The sequence below is a fragment of the Colius striatus genome, chromosome 5 (assembly GCF_028858725.1).
Source record: "Colius striatus isolate bColStr4 chromosome 5, bColStr4.1.hap1, whole genome shotgun sequence".
In the NCBI taxonomy this organism is placed as follows: domain Eukaryota; kingdom Metazoa; phylum Chordata; class Aves; order Coliiformes; family Coliidae; genus Colius; species Colius striatus.
The window spans coordinates 4,691,174-4,716,200 of NC_084763.1; the positions used below are offsets into that span (position 1 = coordinate 4,691,174).

Consider the following 25,027-nt stretch of genomic DNA (forward strand, 5'->3'; position numbering starts at 1 on the left):
CAGTCCTGTCTTTAATTACATTTGTGGCTTTCAGTTGTGGCTTCATTGAAAGTAAGGAAGGGAATTGTCTTGTGAATAACCAAATCCAGCACTGAATCCAAATTAGTGCATCTGAATTTATCAAATACATTGAAGTTACTTATAATGTGTATATATTGAACTCATTCTTAAAAGCCTACAATGGTAGATGTGCCTTTCCAATAGGCTGTTCCAATATAATTAGGTTTTTAGGAGTATCATGTTGCATACTCATGTCTAGTTTGTAATCTCTGTATTGGAAATACTTTCCTGTCTTATTTGTGTTTTGAGCTTTTAATTTTTCTATCTTTGATGTTGCACTTACTTCTAATGATGTGAGTGTGTGTTGCCCTCTAATGGATAACAGCAGTTAATGAAGATGGGTGATTTTGGCATGGATCTGTGTGCCAAAAAGAGAAGTACTGTGGTGAGAGTTTTGTGCTTTTGTATTTAAGATTGCAACCATAAGGTTTTCATAACTCTTGTTTATTTGCCCTGTCTTAAATTGAAGAAAAATCTGTGTTCAAGTTATTAGGAGTAACTCCTCTTAATAGCTAAAATATGTTTCAAAGCCAAGTCTGATGTGGGAACTTACCAATTAAAATAAACAGAATGTCATATAGATATGGACAGCCTTGACTACTTGGGATTTTTCAGTGGGGCTACAGTTCTAATTCCATGACAAGATGAAATTATGCCATTTATTAACCTCCTCATTACAATGGCCAGTTGAATAGCAGAAAATGCATAGATGCAATTCTGCTTGTGCCAGGTAATTAAAGGAAAAATTCATTTCTTTGCCTAGGCATGCAGGTAGGGGAGACCTAAAGCCATGCTGCATGTTGCTTCTGTGTTTGTCTGTTGCCTAGCATCTTCTAACCCTATGGCAGTAACCATAGCACATGGCCTCTGATAACACCTAGGCTGACAAAAAATGTCCTGTTTCTCAGGATCTGCTCCATGGGACAGCTTACAACATGTACTTTTACCTTGACTGGAACCTCAACCTGAGTTTCAAGTGTGCACTAAATAAATCCCAGATGCCGCCAAAAGGCGTGATCCTGCTTCCCGTGTTGATGCACTTCTCTTCTTTGCAATAAGCTTGTGGAGACTGCTGAGCTGACAGGGGAATTTTTGCATTCCTTCTTGTTAGGGTTAGCTTTTTGTATGTTAAAGCCTGAACTGGGAAGGAGAGAGGGCAACGTGGCTAACGATTAAGGGGCAGCCTGGTGAGATTGAATCGTGTCACAAATTCTGATGGCATTAGGGTCACTAACATTAAGTTGCACCTTACTCAACCAGTGACTACTCCCTTCCACTTACAGAGGAAAATAAGGGTTTAATTTGATAATGGAAACTTAATGTGATAAAAATACTTAGTGAGACACTTATAATATTGATTTGTAATTATATAGTATCTACAGAATGAGTGTTCAAGTCACAGAATCCCAACGTGATTGGGGTTGAAGGGCCCTCTGGAGATGATCCAACCCAACCCTCTGCTAAAGCAGGTTCCCCTGGATCATAAGGCTCAGGAACATGTCCCAGATGGGTTTGGAAACTTCCCAAGAAGGAGCCTCCACACCCTCCCTGGGCAGCCTGGGCCAGGGCTCCCTCACAAGAAAGAAGTTCTGACTTGTGGAATTAGTATTGCATAACAACCATATGCTACCAGTAGACATGTGTTTATTAAATGGTAACACAGAACTCATGTTTGATTTTGTGGGCATTGGAGTAGAAAGCCTGGTATGCTTGGACATGCTGTTTTCATTACATGATTGACTCTTCTTAAGCTCAGCATCAGATGTTTATTGACTTGTAATGAGGAGGAAAGCAGTAATCCTGAAGAATACCTTGTCAGGTTTTATGGATGCAGTCGTATCCCTTGTGTAGAAGCAAGCCTTGAACAGCTGTGTGGTAATAAAAACTGCAGTCTAGTTGGTAGAGCATATTCAGAAATGGTTTTCCACCTGGTAGTGATGCTGACCTGAGTGTACTAATTAGTCTGTTTCTGAAGTGATTCCTACCTTGTTTATCTTACAAACCACATAGGCAGGGGTTTTAGAGCATGGATGTCTTTCACCTCCTCAATATTCCAGCTTGAAACAGAGAGACTGTCATACCCACGTTCTGTTGAAGCATTGGAACAAAAGTAGGTGTCAATAGCCACGAAGTCCCATAGCTGTTGTAAACTAATTTCATTTGATGTGCTCAGGAAATTGGAAAACTAGACTCCATGTGGAATAACTCTTCTAGTAGTATAAAGTTTCCCAGGAAAATAAGATATTCTGTAGAAAATGTGTTCCACTTAACTGTAGAACCAAAGTGAGGTGTTCTTAAAGCTTTTTACAACAGAAGATAGATATATACATGCAGAACTGTTGTATTGGAGAGACCTGTGCCAAAGCTCTTCAGCAGTTCACACAAAGCAAGATGTCCTGATTTCCTCTACTCACTATGTGCTCTTGCACATGAAAAATGTTGTCTTGGACTTAAATGATGAGGGGAAAATCAGGCACCACTACTTAGGTGCTGTGTAAGTCATCATGCTGGGCTCCTGCTTTCACACTAGAGGGGTATGAGTTTCCTTGAAGTCTTGAATCCTTGCTGCCAGGCCCAGGAGGATTACTTTGATGTGTCTCAGATGGCACCAGAGGCCTGTGTATGGGCAAATGAGTTTTGCCCATTCTGTGTGTGTAAGCAAAAATGGGAAATGTTTAACTGAAAATAGGCTTTTGAGAAAACTCTGGCCAGATCACGTTTCTGGCTAGTGATTTCCTTCATATCCTCTTAAACTTGGTCTCAGTCTGGGGAGAAAAATCTCAGAAACAAACCAGAAAAGCCATTAACTTTTGCCTATGAGGTGGAAGCAGAAAGGAGCATCCTGTAGCTTACATACAGGAGAGTGGAAGGGAAGTCATTGTCTTTCTGATGGTAAGAATGTATTGTCATGACTAGTCTTTTAAATCTGATACTTCAGAAAACCACTGTTGTAGGAGAAGAGTTATCAATAAATGCATATATTACCATATAGTGACTGGTCCAGCATAACATGGATCAGGCTTCAGTTCTGCTGAAGTTACTGTGTAGAGAGAACTCAAACTGGAGGCTGCTTCTTCCATTTACTTATTGCATAAGTTAATGAAGGATAGACTTGGAGTGGTAATAATACATATAGAAGCTATTGAAGCTTTTAATTGGTATTTTCAGACATTTTTGTTGTAATATTGACTAGCAGCCCAGTTAGGTCCTCACAGAGCCATGCACTCTAGTAATGTGGAATATGACCTGTCCCAAAGAGTTATGTCAGGTTCAAATCTGATGGTTGAGTTTCATAGTGAGTGTGAAAATGAAACTGAATTGCAAGAAACTGCAGCAGATGATGTAGAACCTCTGCTCCTGTGCATTTATTTTCTTCTAATAGAGTTTATGAAGTTTTGTGTACTGTTAGCTCATTGCAAAGGTGAAATCTTAAGCTGAAGGCTGATTCTTCAACTTCTCTTCTAATGAGTATTCACTTGTCAGTGATGTCTTCAAAGATTTGCTCTGAAATGCCCATTTACACTTTGTACACACTTCCCTGGAACTTTGGGGGTGAGACTTTCAGAATGATAGCTGTGTTTTCAGTGTTCTCAACCTGCTTCCCCAGGTTACCTGGGATATTAACTATGTAAACATTCCGGGTTTTCTTTCCAATTCTTAGATCTATTCGAGTCGAGAACTTGAAGAAACGTTGAACAAAATCAGGGAAATACTCTCAGATGACAAACACGATTGGGATCAACGAACTAATGCGGTAAACTTCTTACCTGGTTTTGGATTTGGGTGGGTGTCTTTCACCAAGCACAGGCAGTTAGATGTTTAAATATGTTTTTCCTTGAATCATACTCCAGATAAGCAAAGAAATTTTGATTGTAAACCTTGAATTTCTGTATACAAAAGAAGTTTGAGGAAGTATTTTAGGCTGAAATCCACTTTTACTGACTTTTAAGTGGAAGCTTTTCTAAAAGCCATTGTGTATCTTTCTGTTACCACTTACACAAACCTAGGTTCTTCAGGTCAACTGCTAGCATTTCTACTCTTATGTATGACTACTACAAGTTTCACTTGCAGGATTAAAGTCATCGTGTATAGGTAGCATTTATATATGTCTTACCATGTTTATGGCATCTTAGGCTTTGGAAACAGATGTGTGAACAGCTGTGTCATTCTGTGTTTTTGACTGGGATCTGAGACTCTTTAGCTTTAGAATTTAAGTCACAGGAATTTTTTTTTACAGTTCTTTAAATTCCTGCCATTTATTGATGCTTTGCTTTAAAGACCTGCCAGTGTACTGCTTTGCAAGGGAGCTGTTACTTTTTCATTTTGAAGTCACACACACACACACAGAATCTTAAGTGTTGGAAGGGACCTCGAGAACTCACCCAGTGCAACGCCCCTGCCAGTGCAGGGCCACCTAGAGCAGGTCACACAGGAACTCATCCAGGTAGGTTTGAGTGTCTCCAGAGAAGGAGATTCCACAGCCCATCTGGGCAGCCCCTTCCAGTGCTCCCTTACCCTCACACTCAAGCTTTTCCTTGTTTTTCTTTGGAACCTCTTATGTTCCAGCTTACACCCACTGCCCCTTGTCCTATCATTGGATAAGATTGGAGAAGAGCCTGGCTCCATCTTCCTGACACCCACTCTTTATTGTGTTTGTAAACATTAATGAGGTCACCTTTCAGTCTCCTCTCAGCTGAAGAGCCCCAACTCCCTCAGCCTCAGAAGAGACATGCTCCACTCCATCATCATTGTGGCCCTGCACTGAACTGTCTCCAGCAACTCCCTATCTTCCTTGAACTGAGGGGCCCAGAACTGTATGCAGAATTGTGTATTGGTAGTGTCCTAAACTAAATGCCTTATGGTTTTGTTCCTTCGTAGCTGAAGAAGGTTCGGTCGTTGCTTGTTGCTGGAGCTGCACAGTATGATGGATTTTTCCAGCATTTACGGTTGTTGGATGGTGCTTTCAAGCTGTCAGCCAAGGATCTCAGATCCCAGGTGGTTAGAGAAGCGTGCATTACAGTAGCGTAAGTATAGCTATGTGCATTTGCCTACACTGATAGGGTTTAGTGTGAATTGGACTCTAAGATACTTTATCAGGGTTGCAGGAGAGATTCTCTTGGACTAAAAGTAAAGTCAGTGTCTGAAGCTGTAGAGAAAAAGAAACTTTTAGAGGAATGGGTTCTCTTAGGCAATAAATGTAATGGATAGTCTTGTAACAGAAGGCATATGAAAAACAACTTACTATCCTTACACTGAGTACCTGGTGCAAGTTGATAACAACTGCCCTAAGTACTACTGTAGTATTGGAGATTAGGTGTAGGAGCACTTACTCTTAGGTGGTTGACAGAGGATTGTACTGTGACTGCTTGTAGTAGCAGTGAGCTGCCCTATAGTAGCTTGGACATGATACATTTTCTTGAGGTTGTATCTTTCATGTCCATGATAATTTTAGAAGCTGTGGCTAAATTGAAGTAAGATCTTCACACTTGCCATCTTGAGACTCACATTGAATTCAAGGTTGAGGGGAAAAGCTTTGCATATACACTGGAACAGTCTTTCCCAGTCATGTATTTTCCCTGTCTTTTTCCGCTCTGGAAAGACATCAGTGTAACCACTGATTTTCAGTCATCTGGAGCAGATACGCCCCAGAGTTCACCCTTGCTCCTCTGATCTCTTGATTCCTCAGACCATGGGTACCTGTTGGAGCATATAACTGTCCTTGCCAGGGAAATCCAGACTTTGAGAACGTAAGGGTGTGCTTTCCTAAGATGAAGTCAGGGGTAGTGTGAAAAGTACAGGCTAAATGTCCTCATGCAGGCCTGAAAGCCTGGAATTTTCCTTAGATCTATTTCTTGTGTCACTTCCTGACAGCAAATTCTTTATACATATTCTCTCTGCATGGAAGAAGTGGTTGTTTTCACCACTGGGCAGTTAAATTATTGTGTGTTGTATGTGTTTGTATAGTTATTAAAACTGAAACCATAACCTTTCATAAACAAGGGAACTGTGTTTTATGTTTGGCTAATTATGATAAATCCAGTAGTAACGTTTGTCATTACAAAATGAAGTTATTAGTGTTCAGCCTCTTAATGTGTCTACTGAGTAACAGAGATGTTCCACAATCCTGGAGTTCCAAGGGGGCAAGGACATGGAAATCCCGACACATGTAATTTCTGTTGTTTGGGAAGAGAAATCTTTCAACCATAACAGCCAACTTTGTTATTTTAAAGCCAAGAAATTAGGTTTTGTTAACAAGTTGTGTTTCTTTTTCCTAAATAGCCATCTTTCAACTGTTCTGGGGAACAAGTTTGACCATGGCGCTGAAGCTATTGTGCCTACCCTTTTTAATCTGGTTCCCAACAGCGCCAAAGTGATGGCAACTTCGGGGTGTGCAGCCATTAGATTCATCATTCGGGTAAGTGCTCCTGCCTCACTTGCCATGCTGGGGATATTCAGGTAGTGACTCCTAGCAGAGATGGTAACAATCCTGCAATACAAGATTGTGAATCAGTCTTTAAGGGACAAGTATTTTTTTCTCGGAGATGGACAAATGTTATTGGTGATTCAAACCAGCTGATGGCATTACTCTAGTAAAGATGGAGGAATAGCTCTGAGAAACAAGCTTGTTTTCATGATGATTTTAATTGTAATGTGTTAATTATCAAAAGGCAAGTGTGTTTCAGAGGGTAACTGGTTTTAACTGCCTTTGTGGAGGTAACAAAGTTAACCTGGGAAGATCATTTTATTAAGAAATCCCAACAAAACAAAGCGATTTGGTGTTTCATTTTTAAGAATATCCATGTTTGAAAACTGGAACCTTGGAGTTAATGGTGAAATGTGAAAGAGACAAGTTCATGAAAGAGGTTGAATAGAGATTTTTAATCCTCTAGTTGGAGTTGTCCAAACCAAGTCCTTAAAGCAATAGCATATAGAGGAGGTGAATGCTGTATACAAGCTGCTTTTTATTGATTCTTCCTTAAGCATCTGCTACTCATTGGTATTTACCTAGATTTTTGAGACTTGTACTGGGTTTTTTGTGTTAGAAGTGAGAAGTGGAAGGTGACTCATGGTTTCTGCATTAAGAAGACCAGTTATTAATGCTAGACACTTCTGCTGTTCACTGTGATCCCATCTGTGATTTGAATTTCCTAAGTTGCTGGAAAGCTGAGTGGTTTAGTCACTCCGAGCTTTTACTGCCATCCTCAGTATGTTTTGGAATCTGTACTTACTCAGTCTACCAGTGCCTCTGAGGAGTGTTCTCTGAGACTTCTGCATTACCTTGGCATCAGCACTTGGGCAAAGATCCATTGGCATGTTTTCTGCAGACTCTTAAAATGTACTGTGAGATGGCTAATGGCACAGAGTCGAGAGTGGAGGAAGCAATACACCAGACACAGGGTGATTAAAGTTTTAAGACAAAAATACCACTTGCAGTAGTATGAAGGAAGCTCAGGGATATAAGAGACCAACCTGATCCTGTTCTTTACAGAAGCCAAATCAAGCACTAGAAAAGCAGCATGAAGTAAAAATTGACACATGATATGAAATAGGCTTTCTTGGTTCAGTTCCGTTGGAGGCAAGCCTAGGTGTCAGCTACAGCTGCTCTGGTTTGGTTTAAACCTTTGTTATTCTTAGCTGTAACTTAACATACTAGATTGGAGGTATAGAAGCTAGGAAATCCTATCAATAGTGTTCAAATACCCAGTCAATAAATGGCTTGTGCAAGGTGTTCTGACCTAAAACTCATGTTTCGGTGGAAAAAGAAACAGATAAGTAACAGTCAAGTGAAATGCAGCCTCACACTCCTTGGGACTAAATGAGAGTTGGTCAGGGAGTGTGAGTTGAGTTGAATATTTAGAGACCAAGCCATTGCAACTTGTGGAGTCAGCATTTTGCTTAAAAACTCCTACCAGAATCCCAGTGATGGCCAGTTCAGATCCTGATGCTTTAGTACTTAATTGTTGTGAGAGTGAATCTATGTAAAAAAGGGGAAACGTTATGATACCAGTGATGCTGGAGAGCTCCGTCTCATTTTTGTGCCTTGGTTGAGTTTCATGTTTCTTCTCCAAATAATTCTTACAAACTACTCCAATTTCTGTTTCTTGACCCTTAGTAGTATCAGGAAACCAAAAAAGAGGAGGAGAATGTTGTGGTGTGATGGCATGGTGGCAGAAAATCTTTTCCAGAGGGAAGTGGGATTCAGGTTGGACAGTTGAGCTACTAGATGGGCTGGGAGGAAGCATGTATCATCATAGCTTCAAAGGGGTAACCGAGGAGATGTGCAGTCTTACAGGCAAATAAAAGCAAGCCTGAGGCTTTGATTCCTGTGCAAAACACTTTCTAGAAATTACAATGTCAATAGCTCCAAAGACTTGGAACATAAAGGTTTCTCCATCTGGAAAATCCTTTTATTCTTCCCCCTGATGCTGCCTGTTATTCCCTTTGTGGCGGTCATACGCCACTTCGCAATTTGAAAATGACACAGAACACAAATCAACCCCCTAAAACCCAATTTGAAAGTGTCTCAGTACTAACGAACTGAACTGTAAGACTCTTCCAGATTTCTGGATTAACACTCTCCTAATTCTGCAGTTGGCAGCACTCAGAGAGACAACAATTACCTGTGTGCTGTTGTGGTGATATGTGTGTTCATGTCCTGCAACAATAACCTAAGGAGCACATATGATACGTGAGGTACTAAGAATTGCTCAGTACTCTACTTTTTAAGCAGTTTAGACTACAGTTTCACACTGTTTTGAGGACTATTTCACAAGCTCAAAGAAATTAACTGAAAATGGATTTGTTGAACCATGTTACTCCTGGAAGGAAAATATTTGTGTGTACAGTTAAGATCAGCTGAGGTAAGGCTGCTTTAGTTCTGAATGAAGTATTGCATTCAGATTTCACGTAGTTGTTCTTCCCATGAGGATATTAGGTGTTTTCATATAGCTTGTGTGCATAAGCTTGCTTATATTACATGCAAAGCTTGTGTCATTTTATTGATGTATTTTGCATTAAAAGGAATTAGGTGTTTGCAGCACTGATCGATTTATGGATCCCTAGAAGAATGCCGATAGTTTCAGATAGATTGATATTGCTTTTTGCTCCATAACTCTTGATTTATTTTTTGTTTAAAGACTGCCATGTCTATTGCTTGTTTTTTTCTGTGGCAAAACTAAAATAGCATCAGCTTACAGCTCCTTTGAGGAGACCTTTACTTTTGAGCCTTCATGTGTGATTTCTGGCAGCTATCATGATGTGGTGTGTCATGGTGTGGTGGTTGATGTCATTGGAAGTGCTTTTGCTTTGGCGAAAATAAGGATTTAATGAATCAATGTGCTCTCAGCAGTCTCTTATTTCATAGTATTCTGCATTTAGTTTCAGTAAGCATTTTATATGATTGCAGTTTGTTGTGTTGCTAATTCTAATTGACTTAACTAGTACGGTATGAATTCAGGAATGCTTTTGTCATTAATGACTTTTCTTTTCTTCAGCATACCCATGTGCCACGACTCATACCTTTAATAACAAGCAACTGTACCTCAAAATCAGTTGCAGTTAGAAGGTGAGTACAGTATAAACAGCAAATTGTTAAAACTGTTCCTTTTAAAATGTGATGGTTGTATGTTGAGAAGAAAGAGATCTGAACAGCTACGGCTGTTAACTCTTGAATACACAAAACTGTTACCCTGTAAACTACAAAAATGAATTTCCAGGTGACATCAGATGATGTTGAGGAATGGTACTTTCTGTCATATTGGATGGACATAGATTGGATCCTTCTGCAGAATGTATTCTTACTTAAAATGTTCCAATAACTTGTTGGAAAAGTACCTTCTGATTTAAAAGCAGAAGGGGAAAAAAGCAAGCTGTGGTTGAATCTGTGTTGTTAAGTCTAATGACAGTGAACAGCACTGGTGGTGTGAGGCATGGGGAGAGCATGGAAGTTAAACATATCTCTCTGAAGAACCAGCCTGAGCCATTTAGTTAAGTGTTGGGGCCAGACTCAACAGGCCTAGTGAGATTGTCTCTTGTTGAAGCACTACAGCATACTACATGCAGTGTGTGCCATCATCTGGTCCTCCAGTGCCAGGAGGGCTTCAGAACTTCTGTGCAGCGTGGTTTGAATATGTGGAGCTAGGCTCTGCTACTGTGCCCAAAATAATAAACCTACCACGCTGGGGACAGTGGAGTTGAGGCAGTGGCAGCTACTTTAAATAGCACATGGTAGATCAGTGTGTCGTTACTTTTAACAACTGAGTCATGTCTTCAGCATGTTGCTTTTTGCAAGAACGTGACACTTGAATAGATGGATTTGCCTTTGGCAAAATTAATTGGCTTCTGGCAGCGTGTCATCTGCTGCACAGAATTTCCCAAAAGCCCTTAAAGGTGTTTGTGTACTTGTGCTAGCCCTCAAATTGATCTAGCTGTTGGTATGCAAGAAATAGCTTGAGTGTCTAAACTGTTTGCTCTGAATCTCAGCTTTCTGTATCCAAAGCAAGTATTATCTTTACCCAAGTTATACTGACTTGTCATAACTTCTGGTTTGACTGGAAAACAGTTCACATGGCTTCAGTGCCTCCACTTAAACGGCTTTGCTGAGACACATAAGACTGACATGATTCCTTTGGAAAGACAAAGGAAAACTAGATCAGTTTCTTGCTGTGTCTTGTAGATGTCCGAAGGATTTGGATAGAATAAAAACAGAATTTGCCCCTCTAAAACAGGATGCAACACAGCAAGTAATACGTCCAGGCAACAGAGTCTGCTACCTTTTTGACCCCTTCCTAATCTGTGCTGCTTTGATTTGTTTGCAGGACCTAGCTTCAGACATATCTTTAAGTATGCCTTTTGCTAATGGCTGTCTGCCCAGTTGTCAAGAGTTCTGAATTAATAATGCATAAGGTTACATAACTTTGTGTGGTGCCAGCAAGTCTTTAGGAGTGTTTCCTGTATGCAGTGCCCTGTGCTAATGGTCTCATGTTTTCCTTCACGCTATGTACTCAGGAATGACAGATGAAAGGGTGGGGGTAGCGTTTGGGACAGAAATAGTGCTGCCACAGGAACATCAAGTTTTGACTTACTAGCTCAGTTTTTAAAGTATTGATTACTTTGTAGGATTAAGGTTTTATAGTCTGTACAACTTCTAGACTTGTAATTTCTGTGCTAATAAAACTCACATAGCATACCTGTGCTGTGATAGATGGTTAATTGAACCCCATCTACTTCTCTTCAGTTTAGGATTACTTAGCCTGCGTGTTTGCTTTCTGTACAGAATAGTTTAGCTTTGCTAAGGTGACCAGTGTTCTTATTTGACAAGTAAAGGTACTTTCTGTGTATTTGTTTTCCTGAGGAGGAAAGAATTAAGTTACTATTTATTCCACAAGCCTGTTAGAGAAATGAGTGTTGATGGTAACCACTGCTTCTCTCTTTTTAGGCGCTCCTTTGAATTTTTAGACCTGTTGTTACAAGAGTGGCAAACACATTCGTTGGAAAGGTATGGGCCAGTGTACTTTCTCCCTGAGAATAAAATACTACTGAATTTTAAGATGCAAGCCTTTTTATTGAGTTCTTTAATTATGTTTGGTTGATTGGTCTTGGTCAACCTTTCTATCACAGCAGACCATTTGGCTCTTTGAAATGCAAGAGAGGAGAGCTGTACGCTCCAGCCTTGACTTTACGTTGTCTCCTCTCCTTACTCCCTGCCTCTTATACTGTGTGTGAGCAGTGCATACAGTGTTGCCTCAGAGTTTCACTTAAATGATGTATCCTCTGTAGCAGAGATGCACTTTGCTCTCTCATTAAAGGAGGAAATTTATACGCTTGCCATCAGACAACAAGTAGGATTAGGCTAGAGGACTTTAACTGGTAATTATTAAGAGCACACTGTAGCTACTGTGGGTAGATGGGAAAATAGTACATGCATCAGCTCTGGAGAATGTGTACTGTAAGCAAAGAGTGAGAGCCAAAGGACTATGGGGCCTCCAGAGAAGGATCTGAATAGCTCATGCAGCCGTAGTCACCTTTCAACCCCTCATGGTGCTCCTGAGAAAGGGAGCAATGGGAGCATTGCTTGATTTACGTCAGAACATCCCAGCCCCTCAACCAAAAACCAAAACTGCAGTCATGTCTTGAGTGAAAATGTGTTTATCATCACAATGTTTGGTTGTTCTGATGGGCTATTCTCTAAGGACCTTCAAACCCTACCTGAATGAATTCCTGTGTGACTTACTCTAGGTGGTCCTGCTCTGGCAAGGAGGTTGTACTGGATGAGCTTTCGAGGTCCCTTCCAGCCCTTGAGATTCTGTGATGCTGTGATGTGTTAAGGTTTAGAACTCATATGCCAAAAGCTTTCAGAGTTGAGTTTCCAGGAAACCAAACTATTAACTTTTTCCTCTTTCTTACTATTAATGCAATAGGGGAAGTATTTGTTAATTTCAGGAAAATAGATGTATTAAAAAAGGTACTTTAAGTAACTTTTTAAGGAAGAAATAGATGATAGCTTTGAGATTGAAGGAGGTAACTTACCTAAATCTTGAATGATGCTATGTTATTACTCTGCCTAAGCATTTGTCTGCTTCATATCTTAGAACTTTTCTCTCTCCTTGTTTTTACATAGAAAAAGGTTAATTGAAGTATCAAACTTGAATGCTTAAAGTAGAATTTGCAGTAACAAAATAGTCTGAACAATGTCTTTTTCTTCTAGGCATGCAGCTGTCTTGGTTGAAACAATCAAGAAGGGCATTCATGATGCTGATGCAGAAGCAAGAGTGGAAGCAAGAAAGTGAGTTTTGACTTAATTTTTCTCTAAGAAATTGCGTGTTTTATGTGAGTGATAGAAAGCTTTAATAGGAAGTGAACAGCTAAATACGGCTCCAGGCGAGGACACAAGTTAGACACAAAGTTATTTCTCTTCCCAAGTTCCTGAGTTAATACCTAGTTTCTTTTGCAACACAGATTCTAAAAGTTAAAACCCTTAATACTGTCATGCAGCATTTGAGGATTCTACTGAAACAGAAGTCAATAAAGATTGATGTTGCTGCATAATCACTCTTCCCTCACCCCCTCACCATTAAACAATCGTAGCACTTGGCTTAGTGAGTAGTCCAGACAACAATTTCTGTTGCTTCTCCATGAAATCAGTAGGTAAATGTGTGAATTTCAGAGCATAGACCCAGTAACGGGTTTCTTTAATGTTTTGGTGAGCAGTGCTGTATGCATTATGTATTTTGTCTGTGTTATTTTCCCTCCTCTGTCTGGTTCATTCTGTAATCTTTCCTGCTGACTATATTTTGAAGAAAACATAGAGCAGTTACATGTGGTTATTCTCTTACTTCACAGGGCTTACCTGGGACTTAGAAATCACTTTCCTGGTGAAGCTGAGACTCTGTACAATTCTCTTGAGCCTCCCTATCAAAGAAGCCTCCAAACCTACTTGAAGAATTCCGGCAGTATAGCATCTCTGCCTCAGTCAGACAGGTCATCCTCCAGCTCACAGGAGAGCCTGAAGTAAGGGTCACTTGGCCATTTCTGAGCCTATAAACAAATAAAAACTGTTTCACAAAAGTATATGAGCCAGACTTCTGTGGTGTACAAAAAACCCTGCAGTTCTGTCTTGTCACTGCAATGTAAAGAAAAAGCCTTTAGTGGGTTTTTTTATGATAGTGTTAGCCCAGCAAGGTGAAAAATCATTAAGAGCAATCATTAACTGGCTTTCAGCAACCTGGGATTCACACATTTGTTCCTTTATTCCTTAGCAGCTTCTGTTACACCAAAATCTCTTCAGTGTTCTGTGATGATGATGCCCAGCGTTCTCATGCAGTGAATAAGGCTAGGAAAGGAACAATGGTGTTACTCTCTTCGTATCCCTTTTCACTGGGAAGCATGAGAATGATTCAGACTGAAGATAGTTGGGTTGTTTTTTTTCTCCTGCTTTGACAGTACTGAGTACTTACTAGCAGTATTTTGCAGCTCTGATAATTACTGTTTGAGAGGGATGTCTGTGCTGTAGCTGATGGTTTATTGAGATGTATGGACAGTCTTGAGCTGTCTAGACTAAAGCTTGCTTAGATACCAATAGCAGAAGATAACTACTGGTGTTTTTAGTAGAAAGATGCAATAGTGGTAGTATGTGCTAACTTTTTCATTAAAACCCTAAAAAGCTTCCTTAAAGTATTTAAACCTATTAGATTTCCATTCAGATGCTTCATTTCAAAGCCACAGAACAGGTCTGTAGTGTAGCTGTTGCTAACACTTGGTGAAGTTATAGGTTTTACACCTGTTTTCCTCGTTACTGCAGACACCTCATCATTTCTTTCGTAAATGAAGCTCTTTGTGTAGCTCCCACTGTTTTTGTTACACAGCTGATTTAGGAGATCATCCCTGTGTATAAAAGCTTGTACTGACCACTTTAAACTTTTCTATGACCAAATCTGGAATGCCTGAACTCCATGTTAGAAGGTATGGCTGTGGCTGAGCAAAGGCTCAGTGCTTTGTGGTAAAGGTGTCATGTTATGGAATACAATTTGTCTTTTACCATTCTGCATGTCATGTGCTTATCTAAAATACTCTGAGAAAGCTGAAGAGGAAAGAACAGGAAAGGTTTAGTTGTGTATCTTTCATTGTTGCCTGTTGGATCTGGTAAATGAGACTTAATGGATGTACTGACTTTTTTTCCAGTCGGCCTTTATCTTCTAAGTGGTCTGCAGCGAGCCAAGCAAGCCTTGCAGGCAGAGGTAAGGTGCCTACAACGTAGTGTAGTACACAGCAATTGTTCTTCATGTTCTTAGAAGTAAAAGTTATAAATTGAGCTTTGCATTTTATTCTTTTAAGCAACATACCCTGTTTCCAAGTTGAATAATGGTGTGTGTCACTACAGACTGCACCTGGAGCTTGAATTGCTTCATACTTGCCATTTTATGTATTTCCAATTGTTGAAGTACGAGACATAATTTACTATGTATTGATGCTATTAACTGAGCATTTATCTTTGAGCTTTGTCATGGAACAGTTGCTCTCAAAGAAACAAATCATGGTTCTGTGATCTGTTCATGGTTATTAGGCTTATGGCAGTTGGTAACGAAGGACTCGCTGTACATTTCAGTTATTCCCACGTAGCTGCGGCTCTACATAAAAAAATCCCAAACCAAAATACAACAAACCCACAAACTTACGATTGTAAGACTTGAATTTTGCCCCAAGTTTCCAGAATTGAGTGTCTTTCTTTATTCACATTGTGTCTTTGTAATTCTTGTGATGTAGGTCATTGCTCTCCTTTTTCCAGGTGGCCTGTGATTTTGAGTGCTTGTTTAAAGCATGCTGAAACAGCTCAGGGGGAGTGAAGTTCTCAAGACATAAACTAATGCTAAAAATTACCTGAAGAGCTAATATTCAGTAAATAATGAGAGGTGACTATAAAAACACTTCACGGAAGATTAGCCCCTAAAGCAGTTCAGGGCATGCGTTCAGCTGGCCTGTGGCTTTATCTTAATGTTTGTGAAGTGTTCAGTAATGTAGGAAATAGCACCAATATGCAGAGTCCTGTAATTGGTACTAGTGTGTGTGAAATAACATGTCACAGAATCACAGAATCTTAAGGGTTGGAAGAGACCTCAAAAGCTCATCCAGTGCAATCCCCATGCCAGAGCAGGACCACCTAGAGTAGGGCATACAAGAACTTGACCAGCTGGGTTTGAATGTCCCCAGAGGAGTCTCCACAGCCCATCTGGGCAGCCCCTTCCAGTGCTCCTTCACCTCAACAGGGGAGAAATTCTTCCTTGTGTTTGTTTGGAACCTCTTCTGCTCCAGCTTGTACCTGTTGCCCCTTGTCCTATCATTGGCCATCACTGAGAACAGCCTGGCTCCATCCTCCTGACACCCACTCTTTATGTATTTGTAACCTCAGTCTCCTCCAAGCTGAAGAGCCCCATCTCCCCCAGCCTTTCTTCAGAAGAAAGGTGCTCCACTACCTTCATCATCATACTGAATGATGATAAATACTACTGTACAATAAACTATTCTGTATCTGAATTTCTTGATAACACCAGGTCTAGGTTTGTTTCTTAACCTCAGTAAAACTTTCTTCACTATTAATGTGACATAGGCTTTTTTCATGTCTTTCTCTACTTGCCACAGTAGTAGAAAACATTAACCTTATCAATATAATCCATTTTGTTCCTTATCAACTCGTTTCCTTATTTTTGGGTTGGTTTTTGTTTTTCCCACTTTAGTTTCAGGCAGCAGCAAGAGTGTTCCCAGCCCAGGAACCCTGCAGCGTTCTCGCAGCGACATCGACGTGAACGCGGCGGCGGGTGCCAAGGCGCGCCACGCTGCCGGCCAGGCGGCTGCTGCTGGCCGCTTGTCGGCTGCCGGGCTGCCACCGGGCTCCTACGCCTCCCTAGGTAAGTAAGGGAAGCACCTACACAGGACTGGGGAATGGGTTTGGAAGTTTGGGATCAAAAGTACATCCATGTTTGAAAAAGAGATGTTTTTAGTAGCATTGGAATATTGCAAAGAAGCAGGTGTTACAGAGTTTAGCCAGCTTGGTTAGATGTTTTATTTCTCTTGTGCTGGAAGAATGGCAGATGCAAAGAATCTATCCATACTATGCTCTTAAAATGTGTTAGTCTGACATTAATCTTCAGTATTGGAAGGAGTGGCACCTTAACAGCAGATGGGTGATGATGGCTTCTTTGTTTCTAGAAGTAATAGGGAAATAAGTGCTAGTTAAGTCTTGATTTCTGGTTTTGTCAGCTGTTAGCTGAGTATTCCACAACAGTGCTACAGAAATACCTTGGCAGTGACTGGTAGCTTCCTCACATAATACAGAAGTGTCTTACACTGTAACACACAACAGTGTTTTCATAGATTTCTTCCTGAGAATGCTGATGGAACACTCTGTAAGTGACAGTCTTCATTAATAGGATTCATTGGTACTTACTGTTACATACAGAAAGTGCTACAGATAATAAGACAGCAGAGAAGTATTTGATGGTGGTAGATATTCAAACCTCAACTAAGTGGGAAGGATAAAGGAATATGAGCATGTTTTTGTTCTTAGTGTATCCATACTTCATGAGTAGCAGTGGGAGAAGCAATGTTCAGTGTTAACGAAACTCAGTTTTTGTTCTCTGCATAATGTGCCAGCTAGATCATGAGGCATGTCCTAATGACAGTATTGCCAGAGGTACTGGAAAGAAGCTGAAACACCAAGTTCCATTTAAACATAAGGAAAAACTATTTCCCTGTTGAGGTGAGGGAGCCCTGGCCCAGGCTGCCCAGGGAGTGTGTGGAGGCTTCTTCTTGGGAGGTTTCCAAACCCACCTGGACACGTTCCTGTGTGACCTGATCTAGGTGGGAGCTGCTTTAGCAGGGGGGTTGGACTGGGTGATCTCTAAAGGTCCCTTCCAACTCCTACCATTCTGTGAAGAGAGACAGAGAAACTATGTAGTTGTGATTTGCCTTGTATTTGGGGAGATGCTGATACACTTAGGCTATAGTTTTCCAGGTTTTTAGTTGTGCTTTTTGAAATTTAAGTGGAAAACTATTTAGAATAAGTTGATTCTTTTGTCATCAGGGCCTACTTGAAATGGTTTAACATCATTGATTGATAGGATTAAACTTTATGAGCATGAGCAATGCTGACTAAAAGGAATACTTGGTACTTGAAATCACAGTTTCAGGTATAGGCTCTCTCTAGTGTCTTTGAGGGGATGGATCAGAGAAACTGCTGGCAGCAGATGGGACACTAAAGCTGCCCAGCTTTTTGGGTGGAGAAGATATTCTTCTGGTTATCACTTGAGGAATTCTCTGTTTCTTCTTCAACTTGAAGCCTAAAAGCCTGAAATAAGTGGGAGGAATTATCCCCAGGATTAGGGTTGTGATCAGTTGTGATCCCCTGGTCTGTGTTGGTGTGTAACAGGACACATTCTGAGTCTCAGAGCTGGAGTTGTGTTAATCTCTCTTCTTGATGCTGCTGAAATGGACTACTTGGTGTTAAGAATTTCACAGAAAATGAGCTCATTGGGAGTACTGTTCTGCTTTCAGAACATGTTAAGCAAGATGTGATTTGTGCCCAGAATTTGTTAAGCAGGGATTGAGAAGGTCACAGAGGTCTTGAAGGAAGTCAGTAGTGGTGCTTTTAATGCAGAAGAATAACAATAATAAAGAAGTATCTTATATTCTCTTTTGATGGCTTATAGATTTGGTGAGTAGGGATGAGGGAGAGGAACAAACAGTCAGTAAGATCCAGGTCATATTCTTTTGAAGGATTTGAGTAGCTGGGAAGCTTGACTTAGCTGACAGATCCAGTGACTTCTGGAGAAGGACACAATGGTGGTTTGAAATGGCAAAAGAATTTGATACTAGCAATAGATAGCAAAGCCAGAGCCTATTACAGATGGTGGAAAGACAGTGATAGTCAAGGAGACAAAAGCTGTTTCTGCTTGATTGATCTTGGCTTATTCTGCTAACAATGTTATGGTAAGGTAATTTAAATGATACAGACATCTCCTTATGTATTGATGCAGAGAGTGTGTTTGCCTATGGATTAACCATGCAGTCCACCCCAGAATATTGTTTGCTCTTAGTTTTCCAAAGGTACTCTTAAAATGAATGGAGCCAGAATCCACACCAGTGCTGTGTTTCAGAAAATGAGCTCATTTGTCAACTTCTCCCCTGTGTTGGTTTCAAGGAGAGAGTTTATGCTAAATCCAAATATGGCAACTTAAATGACAGAATTCTTAAGACAGTGCTGACTGTGTTAATAAGACTAGAAAATGTTACTGTCTCTCCATAATGCTTTGCACGTCTTTTGAAGTGTTGCAGTCAATACCAAAAGCTCCTCTGGAGCGTGATTTTATTACCGTTTTAACCCTTATTGACAGAGAAATGTTCTCCTTAAGCAGCTGCCAATACTAGAGTCAGAGGACCACAAGTTCATGAGCATAGTAATCCATAGCTGTCAGCACCCACTGTTTCCCTTTTATTATTTGAAGAACTCTTACTTGCTTATTTATCTTTTGTCTGGGGTTTTTAAGACTGTTCTAGAAGCATGAGGACATTCTCTGCTGAAATTGTTCTAGATGTTGGCAGTTTTTGGCATCCTCAAGTATTAATGGCCTTTTTGAGGAGACTTACTGTAATTGTGTATGTCTCGCACTAAATAGTTCAATTGATTGTTACTGTCAGAATATGTATGCACTGCCTTCCAGCTCAACTGCTAAAGCTTTAATGCTAAACAAGACTGGAACTTCCTCCCATTTGTCCTCTGTCTTTATTGTGATGTCTTTGTCTCTCCTGTCCCTAACCTCAGGGGGAGCTTCACACTCAGTAGCAAATTATGAAAGAAATGGAAATGCTGGGGTGCAGTAATGATATAATTATGCATTGATGCTTCAATAACTGTTGACACCAAGCATGAAACTTGACAAGTAATTTTGCTGTAAGGATTTGCTCAAATCTGAGTAGTATGGAGAGATCCAGCATCCCTGTGCAGTACTCTGTTCTGTAGTTTTGTAACTTGCACTGGGATAAACTAGCTTTACTTAAGGTAGCTCATACATGCATGAATTGGATAAATGTGTCTGCTGTAGTTAATATTAATGTGTTTTCCTTAATTAATGTTTTATGACTCTGCTGTGAACACCTTTATTCTAACACACTAAGTTTTCCATGTTTCTTTGCCTGCTTTTTCAACAAAGAGGATACTTCTGACAAGATGGATGGTAAGAAACTGTTTAGTCTGTCCTCTTATTCTATTAAATATTTATAATAAAGTGTCTTTTATGTAAAATTATTGATGATTAATGTATTTATTAACAAAACACTATGCTGTTTTCATTAACCCCTATGTCATCTTGATGTCTCAATGTATATGTTGTGTTATTGCTGTACGTGTCAATGTTTTTAGTGATGGGTCTGTATCAAGAATAGAAACTGTACCAGAAATTGGATGTCACTGATGGTTTTTCCCCAAAACCCTTATTAATTAGAGAGCAATTCTGTAAGTAATACATGCCTGTCTCAGCTCTAGTTCCATTGGGTTTCCTAGTTTTATCTATCAAATGATTTGACTCTTGGCAGAGCAGCAGATGCTGGAGTGCATCAGTAAGAATTTTACTTAAAAATACAACTAAAATCTTCTCTTTCATAAGTCAACATCCATCCACATGTAGCCTAGCTTCATAATTTGAAGTGCCTGTAAATCCCATAATACCATGTAATTCTCCTAAAGGCTAGTTTAAGAAGGACTTACCTGGTCCAGGTGTTCCAGTTAAGTTTCAACACTCACTTTTTCTTAATTCACGGTGTTAAACACATGCAGGGAGTTGGCATGGGTTTTTATGCAAAGTGCAAAGCCTTTGAGAGTCAGAGTTCTCATAGCAGTTGTCTTGTTTCAGGTATGTGCAAGTAATGCTTTCTATATAATTAAGAGACAAAAGTTAAACTTCATGCCTGATAATTGTAGTTCTGACTTATTGCTGGGGAACATTTACCAAGTCAGTTATGTTTCCTACTTAATTCATATTAGGTGTGTTTATTAACAGTGTCTGTTTTGGAGAATGTGTAGTTTACCAGCAGCAAAGCAATATTTTACATAGAAATGAAAACAGTAAGACAGTACATCTGTAAAACCCAGAATCCTGAATCATTTACAGCACAGATTATCAATTTCATGAGAGAGAATTCAGGGAAGAATTTGAGCCATTTTGGGGTACTGCAGATGACAAGCCTACCTGAATAAAATGGGGGAGGGAGTTGTACAGAGTAGTAATGTCTGTCCAGGTTGTTTCCATGTTAGGTTTCCTTATGTTGTAAATAACAGGATTTCATGGTAGTTGTCTGTGCCAAAAACACTTAACCTTGAGCTTTTGCACATTGTCGCCAGCCATAAAGGTTCTTAGGGCTGTATGTGCAGGCTCTTCTTTCTTGTGTCCAGCAGTCATATCTAGTGGTGTCTCTCACATCTGCCTAAAGAGAATGTTAAACAGTTCATCAGAAGAGCAGGGTTTTCTTTTCTGGAGGATATCTGTAGAAATGACGTGTGAGACAGAAGGACAGCTTACCTTTCCAGCTGTAGTTACAATATAGCTGCTCTGATCTAACCCTCACCAGGAGGAACTAATTGTTTTGCCTTTTCTCACTTATCTTGAGAACATTTTTGCCACTTCCTTCACTGATGCCTTGTTATACTCCATATTCCATCACTGTGAGTGAACAAACCTGAGAAAACTGGTTTCATAAACCAAAACCAGGTAGTATTCTATTATTTATTCTTTGGAGCAGACAGTGAGCCTTTGGCCATCCAAAACAGGTGGAGTAGAGAGGAAGGAGATGAACCACCCTTTTAGGAGCAGCTAGCTGTTGGCCTGGCTTAGCTGTGACACAGAACCTGCCTTTCAAGATCCAACTCTGGAAGAATGTTGCATTTGCAGGGAGTAGTTTAAGGTTTGGGTTAGTGGGTTTTTTGTACACAGACTGGCAGATTTAGTCTGGAAAACTGTGAAGCACTCCTACATACATGCTACTCTAACTGGTTTTTGTGAAAAAGCACTGAAATGTACACTGAATTAGTTTTTTAGGGTTTTTTAACAACAGTGCCTTGGAGATATGAGAAAGCCGAAGTCAATGTTGTTGAGCAAGTTGGGTCAGGCCAGCCAAAAACACTAACAGACATTTGTATCATTTTAGTTCTCAAGGCAGAAATGGCAGCAAGTGAAAATAAAAATGCATCTGATATTTTTGAGGCATTTTTATCACAACTAATACATATTCTATTCCATGGTCAGGTTTGTTTCAGGCTCTTTAGGTAGCTCCCCATCAATTCCTAGGGACTGATGTTAGGAAAAAGATTTGTCCCACTTTCATTTTGTCATACTGGAGCCTCGTTAAGCTTTGCTTACTTGCTCAAGTGTGATCTGGTTTCAGCCAGCTCATATTACTTCCACTTCTCTGAGCATCTTGAGCACGTAGATCTTGAAGGTAATCGTGGATTAAGTTCAGAGAAATCTTCCTTACTGACAGTTCCCATCAAATTATCACTGTCCAGTGTGGGAAACTGTGTTGTACCTCTGAGATGATTTCTAATTCTCTGTTTTATAGGTTCAGAAGACCTTGCACTAAAATATTTTCCTTGTCTGTTTTGATCTGTAGATGTCATATTGTTGACTTTTAGGTGTTTATTTTTTCTACTGATGTTTTTGTGGTGGTTTTGTAACAAGTTTTGCAAGGCAGTGCTATATATTGTGTTCCTGTAAATCACTAGCAGTATAGTGTGGATGTTTCTTGATCATTTTGCTTCAGTTCAGTAATGGGAGTTGCAACACAAAAGCTTTAGACCTCTTGACACGATAAAATTGGTCAAGACTTGTGAGATTAAACTCAAAAACGATGCAGAGTTGACACAGTACTGTTTGGAATATCATGTATTTTGTTATTTCTTCTGTTTAGGAACAGCTTCTGAAGATGGTAAGAAAACATTTTGTTAGAAGAGCTAATATTTTCAGCTTCATATTTTCATTGATACAAATCAAGCTTTACAAGTAGAATGTGGCCTTCCTGGGACTTTGTGGAGGTTCTGAACTCCAGATAGCTTTATGCATCTAATACTTGGTTGTCATGTAGTGTTATTTTAAGAATTCTTTTGCTTTTATTTCACTTCTCAAGTACTCATCTGCAGTAGAAGCATCATTGCTTAACATTTTTAGTATGAAAAAAACAACCCCAGGAGCTTTCTAATTTTGCATTTGTTTTTTGGAGCGAAACTCCTCACAGAGTGTTTCATCAAATGTGTTCATGCTCTGGGAAGCAGGTGCTACTATTACTCATCTCTTTGAGACTTGGGAATTAATTCTCAATACACTGTTAACATTTAAACCTGTCATTAGTGGATGGATGTAGAGACTCCAAGTGAGTTACCAGTTCATTTGCTTCACAAATATCAATTGGTTTTTTCCCCATAAAATGGAACCAGGTGATAATTTAATGTTGTTGAAATAGTGGCACTCTGTATTCCTAAGTCTTTGGGCCAAATTCTGAACGCAGTGACGTGCTTTGCAGCCTCCCAGCACTCAGTGGGAAAACATTGCCATTGCACGGGGATAACTAGTAGAGTTTGGACCAGTTAATCTAACCCATCTTGCTACCGTATTGTTTTCTAATAGTTTAGTGAATAACCTCCTTTATCCTGATTCTCTTCTTATAGACTCTCATCTATGGCTATTCCCTCTACTTGGATGAATAATATTAACTTCGTTGGGCTCCAAATTCTGCTGTGGAAAGCCTAAAGGGGCTAGAGCTAAATAACAGTCTGTGTACCTAATTCTTCTGGGTCAAATATTGACTCTACATGTCTAGAGAATATTTTAATCATGCTGTTGCTGAAAGTGGATTATTTGTTGAGCTAGATCCACCCTGTAAAAGCTTTTTGGGTTTTGTTCCTGCAGCTTCTAAGAGTGAGGGTTAGCATTGTTTTGCTTTTTGTTTCCTTTTCCTGGAGACTGGCTTAGGGAATGCACAGCTCTGCTATTGTCTTTAATGAATAATCTTTCAGTTGCCTATAATTCATCCAACTGGAGTCTCTCTTTCTTTTATAATCTCATTGTATACTCCTGATGATATGAGGAACACGACCAGCAGTGCAGGAAGGTTTAACCCAAAATCAAGATGGTTTGGCATCCCAGAGAGAAGCCAATGGATCAATACTCAGTTTATTCTGTGTTTTCCTCAGTTCTTCTATCTATTGAGGAGAACAGTATTTCCTTGAATCATGTTGTCACTGAGAACTACTGAAGTGTACTTAAGTCTTGGCAAAATGCTGTAAATGGCTTGGGAAATCTGTTAGAAGTCTGTATGACAGCAGCTGGGAAAAGCGGCAGGACCTTCAGTATTAAGAAAGCTTGTATTGAGGTTTCTAGAAAGAGAAGTGAAGTTGGGAAGAAACCTCAGAACCATTGTCAAAACCCCAAATTTTTGTAGTTTTATGACAGCAAACACAGATTTACAACCATGAGTGATCATGAGAGGACTGTAGCTGATACAGGGACCTTAGTGTATCCGTTGCCAGTTACACTGAAATACACTTCCCTTCTATAATATGATGAACCTGTTTTATGTAGGAAGCAAGAATGAGCTAGCTAGTTGAGGGTCTTTAAGTGATAATGTACATTGTTTACTGACACATGTACAACTGTTACATCCTTCAAGGTGTTCAAATTTCTACTAATTATCCCAAGCCAGATTTCACCAATTGACTTCCATTATGCTGCTGCTTCTTAGCTGCAGAAGCTTAAGAAAATATTAGTAAAAGCTGCTGGTGCTTTGCTTTTCACTTAACTGCAAAAGAACTGATTTAATGCCCTTTTTTCTTCTCTAGGTCGTATCCGAACAAAGCTTTCAACGCCTTCTCTCAGTATGGGAAGTAGTAAAACAGATTCCAGAGGACGGAGTAGAACCAAAGTGGTGTCACAGTCTCAGCGTATGTATTCTCTGTTTGTCAAGTTACACCTGCTAAAAGAGGCCAAATGCTTAAGCATATATTCATTGAGCAATGGTTACAGTCAAAGTTAATTTCCAACAAAGCTACATACTGAGTTGTTGTTCTGTGCCTTAGGTTCATCATCGACTGAGAAAGATGAAGGTATTTTTTTCAGTGTTTTGGGTCAGTGGTATTTGCATGCTTTTCTAATTCATGTTGTTTTTCTCTGGACAAAACACTAGCTTAGGTCTTAGTTTGCCAGTCAAATCAGATAATGCAACAGGAAATTAAATCTACCCCTAAGTTGTGTCTTCAATTATAACTTCTCAACATTCTTTTCCCCCCCTTTCTGACCTCTGCAACATGAAATAGCAGTGAAGTTCTGTCAGTTTCATATAACACGTGGACAAGTAAGAAAGAGGAGTCCTCAGTGTTGCCTGCAAAACTTAATTCCTCAAGAAGTCTAACTTTTAGACCAAAATACCTACTTGC

General features: G+C 39.8%; 1 protein-coding gene across 4 annotated transcripts in view; it reads left to right on the forward strand.

Annotated features, from left to right (window-relative positions):
- The window catches only part of CLASP2 (cytoplasmic linker associated protein 2), a 135,605-nt gene that overhangs the window by 69,935 nt on the left and 40,643 nt on the right, over positions 1–25,027 (forward strand). For 2 of the 4 annotated variants that reach the window (XM_061996435.1, XM_061996433.1), the window contains exons 10-21: positions 3,722–3,814; positions 4,939–5,084; positions 6,340–6,475; positions 9,555–9,625; positions 11,498–11,557; positions 12,767–12,844; positions 13,402–13,569; positions 14,740–14,795; positions 16,290–16,460; positions 19,761–19,784; positions 22,510–22,527; positions 24,434–24,535. In XM_061996435.1, the coding sequence (XP_061852419.1) occupies positions 3,722–3,814; positions 4,939–5,084; positions 6,340–6,475; positions 9,555–9,625; positions 11,498–11,557; positions 12,767–12,844; positions 13,402–13,569; positions 14,740–14,795; positions 16,290–16,460; positions 19,761–19,784; positions 22,510–22,527; positions 24,434–24,535 (1,123 nt within the window). The remainder of the gene's footprint in view (positions 1–3,721; positions 3,815–4,938; positions 5,085–6,339; positions 6,476–9,554; positions 9,626–11,497; positions 11,558–12,766; positions 12,845–13,401; positions 13,570–14,739; positions 14,796–16,289; positions 16,461–19,760; positions 19,785–22,509; positions 22,528–24,433; positions 24,536–25,027) is intronic. The other 2 variants (XM_061996432.1, XM_061996434.1) reach the window with 1 other exon arrangement.